Below are 5,043 nucleotides of genomic sequence, written 5' to 3' on the forward strand. Positions count from 1 at the left end.
ATCAGATTCTATATTTCATTTTCTAATTTAAGAGAAACTTAAAGCAGGTAATTTTCTAATGTGGAATAAGGCTCCATTATGAATTGAACTAGTTATAAATGTGATCTTTTGTGAAAGATCATTAATAAAACGGTAACTTTGGTTTATTTATATACCACCTAAGTGTTATATAGGAAACTTTGTTGGGTGCCTGTGGGTTTTGGTTACTATGTGATATGGTCTCCGTCTTTACTGGTGGAGAGTTAGGTTAATTACAAATTAGTTACATTTTGAGTGTTTTAGTTTTGTTCCTTGAAAATAGGCAAGACTACTTTTGATGACAATGAGAAAAAATCATGTCAGACATTTTTAGTCTTCTTTTATAGCTGGAACATGAAAATGCCCACTTAAGAAATATGAATTTCTCTTTGTCTGAAGCCCTTCATGCCCACTCATTGACAAGCATGATCCTGGATGATGCAGGTGTTTTGGACAGCATTGAGAATTCTATTCAGAAGTTCCATGCTTTCTTGGATCTCCTTAAAGATGCTGGGTTAGTTCATTTCTCTTCATGGTGTTCTTCTCTTTGCGACTGTAATTGTAGTTTGCTGAGGAACTGGAGCAATTTTCATCACTTCCGTGGCCATATTTAGTGTAATTATAGGTAATATAGTTGACTTTTTAAAATGAGGAATTAAATTTTTTAAGAAATGCAAATAGGGAAGCCTGCTTTGGTAGAGTGGGGAGCTCATTATAAAAGAGTAACCTGTAGATAGAGTAATTAGTAGGTGTAGTTTTTTGTAAAGACTAAATTGAAGGCAGTTTTCATTGAAAATATTTGGGAATGCATAAGAATTTTCCTATCTTTCACTTATTTTGCTTGTTTGATAAGTCTGAATTAAAGTTATTTTTGCCTTAGACATAAAAATTATTATTAATCTGCGAGGAGATATAGGTCAGTGGTTCTCAACTGGGAGCAATTTTGCTGGAAGAGGGAAGTGGAGATTGATAGTTGATGGAGTGGTGTTTAGTCAGTGAATGAATTGGTGTTGGTGTTGGGAAGGAAGGAACAAACACATTCTTGGAGACTGGAGGAAATGTGGTAAAGAAGTGTGGGAATAGAGGTGTGAGAGGTAGTGGACGAGGTGCGTGGTAGATGTTGAAGCTGCTAGTCAGACAGTGTTTAAAATGGAGCGGTAATAGGTAAGGAGATGGGATGTGTCCTAGAGGATGAATCTGGAAAGGGCTGAGAATTTGGGGGAGAGAGAGGCTTGTAGTCTGGCGTAGGATGTTGGCTTTTAAGATTTTAGAAGTATTTCATGATTGTAGGTCTGGGGAAATCTAAACTGCTCTTATGTGATTATAATAACCTTTGTCTTTTCTCCTTTCCTCCTCTGGTCCAGGCTTGGGCAGCTGGCCACAAAGGCTGGTATAGATCAGTCAGGTTTTCATTTACTAGGTCGTCCCCAGATGAATTCTACCGTTAGTAGTCCACGTAAAGAAGAAAAGAAGGCACTTGAAGAAGAAAAGTCAGAATTAAAACAGGGTGCCCCAGGACAAATGAAAAATATCCAAGTAAGTGGACAGAAAGCACTTAATGATTCTAAGAGTGATTAGCAAAAAGGAAATGACCAAGTCAGGGAGAAAACAATAATGATCAGTCTCTAATAGTTCACATGCTCAGAACCTATAAGATTCTGGAATCCTTTCCAAATCTGAGATTAGTAAATGTGTGCCCATTTCATGATACTGTATTATTGTAAATAAGGAGGCTGGAAGTTCTTTAGAAAATTTATGAGTTAAAGCAAACTATCCTTAATGAAGAAAGAAAACATTAGAGAAAATATTCCAGATTTTAAATTGTATAAATGTCTATTCTATTCATATTTTATCTAGGTTTCTATTTGTATGCAGTCAGCTTACAATGAAGGAACACTAATGAAGGTACACATACTGATATAATTTTTAAAATAAGTAATCCAGACATAGCTAATAGGTAACATATTACAGTGAATCACTGGTTATAGGAATGGGAGGGGAAAACCTGTCAGCTTTTCCTCTAGCCTTACTTGGAGCCCCCATCAACCAATCTCAGACTGGTCTTGGGAACTGACAGCTTGAGAACACGGTTTGGTCACAAGCTATATACTGTTTGCATGTGCCTGGAGGATAGGAAAGAAATTAATTATCTTACAGAATAGGGTTTTATTTTTAGTGAGGGAAAGGAAATGGGTAATAACTACCCCAGTCATCAAAGTCTGAAAATGTAGCGGACATAGCCTTGGATATAGCTACGTTAAGCTGAGAATCACTTGGCAAGATATAATTAGAAAAAAACTGGCTCTGAAATCCTCTGAATATTGACTGTATTAATAATAAGGTCACAGAGTAACACTGAAGTTTTGAACTCTACTTTTTAATGGTTGGCTTTGTTCATCACTGAATTTTTGTCTTGTCTTTTGTTTTTCCGTCCAGTTTCAGAAAATTACAGGTGATGCTAGGATTCCTTTGCCTCTCGACTCCTTCCATGTCCCAGTGTCTACTCAGGAGGCCTTAGAAACTTCCAAAGACAACCTGGGGGTCCCAGTCACAGAGCAGCGGCAGGAGTCTTTTGAAGAGTTCATTGCTAGAACATGTTCTCCCCTCAGCAGACATCATTTCTGGAACTGGAAGTCAAAGAAAAGAAGAGGAATTATCTAGAAATAGCAGGTCTTCTTCAGAGAAAATGAGCGAAGCAGGTGAATATACCAAAAAATTCTCTGCTAGGAAACAACCTGGGAAGGACCTGCATTCCTGCTCTGACTCACCTGTAAAGCATAAAAGCAAAGGAATTGGGCAAAATAATTCTTTGGTTAATAAACCAATTAAAAGTGAGTCTTCAAAAAAACACATTTCTGTTAAAGAGAGTAGAATAGTGACTGTTTCATCAAAGACAACTAAAAGTAAACTCAATCTGCTAGAACATTCTGAAAGTGATACTCCTGGATCTGATTGTGAATTTCAAGAAAGCATCCATACTCTATCACACCTAACATAGGTCTAAATCATTTAAAATTATGTTTTTGCCTTCAAATTTTAATAAATTACTTATGTTTTTATTATAGCTTATGGTGGTTTCAGTTACTTGACTGGAAGCCATTAGAGAAAGATTTACCTATACTTTTTTATTATAATGAAAGTTTTGGTGTACTTTTCCTTGTGACACTTTGCACCATTCATTCAGCTAGTGTTTACTGAGGGCTTCATATGTACAGTACTTTTCTGGGTGCTATTCAGCAGTGAACAAAATAAAGCCTTTGCTCTCCTGGAACTAGCACTCTGTGTTGGGAGAAAACATAAACAACAAAGCAGGGTGTAAGGGTTAAAAAGATATGGGAATAATAAACGGAATAGTTTTACCATTTGGTTAAACATCAAACTATTATAAATCACATGGCCAGAAGCCATTGAGGTATTTTAATTCACAGTAACCAGAGAGCCTCAAACATTTACCAAGGCACTTACCGTGTTTATGGACTACAGCAACGCTCTGAGGTAGGGAACTGTTACCATCCCCGTTTATAGATGAGGAGTCTGAGGAGACATTTTGTGAGTTGCCCAGAATTACACAGCTGTAAGTAAGTGGGAAGCTGCGATGTGACCCGAACCCATGCTCTATTTTTTTTTTTAATGTATGGACTTTATTATGTTTCATTTGTTTCTGATTTATGTGAATATTTTCTTTAAAGATTTTTTCTGATGTCGACCATTTTTAAAGTGTTTATTGCATTTGTTACAGTTTTGCTTCTGTTTTATATTTTGGTTTTTTGGCCGCAAGGCATGTGGGATCTTAGCTCCCCCACCAGGGATCGAACCCTCACCCCCTCCATTGGAAGGCGAAGTCTTAACCCTGGACCACCAGGGAAGTCCCCCTTATGTGACTATTTTTATGGCAATTTTTTTAAATTTTATTTTTTTATTGACGTATAGTTGAATTACAGTGTTGTGTTAATTACTGCTGTACAGGAAAGTGACTCAGTTACACATTTATATACATTCTTTTCCGTTACGGTTTATCACAGGATATATAGTTCGCTGTGTTCTACAGTAGGACCTTTTTGGTTTTTTAAAATACATCCACTTTTTTTTAAATAAATGTATTTACTTTTAAATTTTTGGCTGCATTGGGCCTTCGTTGCTGCATGCAGGCTTTCTCTAGTTGCGGTGCGTGGGCTTCTCATTGTGGTGGCTTTTGTTGTTGCAGAGCACGGGCTCTAGGTGCATGGACTTAAATAGTTGTGGCATCGGGCTTAGTTGCTCTCTGGCATGTGGGATCTTCCCAGACCAGGGCTCGAACCCGTGTCCCCTGCATTGGCAGGCGTATTCTTAAACACTGCGCCACCAGGGAAGTCCCATGTAGGACCTTTTTGTTTATCCATCCTGTATATACACCAATTTGCATCTGCTAATCCCAAACTCCCAATCCAACCCTCTCCCACCCCCTCCCCCTTGGTAACCACCAGTCTATTCTCTATGTCCTTGGTTATGTTTCTGTTTCACAGATAGGCAGAACCCAGGCTCTTAATTACTTTGTTATCCTGTTTCCTTGTTAAGAGAGGAAGGGTTTAAGGAATGCACTGAGAGAGAAGGCAGTGAGCACTAGAACTGCAAAACAGTGGGACTGTCAGAAAGCACACCTGTCTCCTTCCCCCATCGTGAGCAGAATTTTTAAACGGCAGAGTATGTAAGAGTATGTGATGACACATCTCTGGATTAAATTACGTCTCCCTGGTAAAACATGTACAGATAAGTCTTTAGTTCATTCAGACTGAAAGGTGAGAGCAGAGAACAGCTGGAGTGTCAGATTTCTTCTAGAAGTTCCTGCCTGATTGTTACAAAGAGGGCTACTACAGTACTAGTTAGTTCATTAGTCATGGATTGGGTGTTAGAGCAGTGAAACAATGAGCAAGATGTAGCCTTGGCCCTTTAGCAGTGGGGTGAGAGGGGAAGACGCACAGCAGATGTCTCATCCTGCACATGACATGCTGTGACGGGCATATTCAGGGCGTTTGGTCAGTGTTTGTG

The 5,043-nt window shown here is 38.5% G+C and overlaps 1 protein-coding gene across 1 annotated transcript; it reads left to right on the forward strand.

The window, feature by feature from the left end:
• The first annotated feature begins 72 nt into the window (after nt 1-72).
• On the forward strand, nt 73-3,670 carry LOC114885421 (centrosomal protein of 78 kDa-like). The gene is made up of 3 exons (XM_029205274.1): nt 73-532; nt 1,383-1,554; nt 2,455-3,670. Exons 1-3 carry the CDS (start codon nt 396-398, stop codon nt 2,677-2,679), a joined length of 534 nt encoding a protein of 177 aa, XP_029061107.1. The 5' UTR covers nt 73-395; the 3' UTR covers nt 2,680-3,670.
• The last annotated feature ends 1,373 nt before the right edge of the window (nt 3,671-5,043 follow it).

Source organism: Monodon monoceros, unplaced genomic scaffold (genome assembly GCF_005190385.1).
Source record: "Monodon monoceros isolate NGI ecotype Baffin Bay Population unplaced genomic scaffold, NGI_Narwhal_1 Super_Scaffold_6, whole genome shotgun sequence".
In the NCBI taxonomy this organism is placed as follows: domain Eukaryota; kingdom Metazoa; phylum Chordata; class Mammalia; order Artiodactyla; family Monodontidae; genus Monodon; species Monodon monoceros.

Coding starts and splice junctions, on each gene's coding strand:
- LOC114885421 (XM_029205274.1), top strand. CDS start 396: ATGAATTTCTCTTTGTCTGAAGCCCTTCATGCCCACTCATTGACAAGC. Junction 533..1,382: donor GATCTCCTTAAAGATGCTGG/GTTAGTTCATTT, acceptor CCTCTGGTCCAG/GCTTGGGCAGCTGGCCACAA. Junction 1,555..2,454: donor GACAAATGAAAAATATCCAA/GTAAGTGGACAG, acceptor TTTTCCGTCCAG/TTTCAGAAAATTACAGGTGA.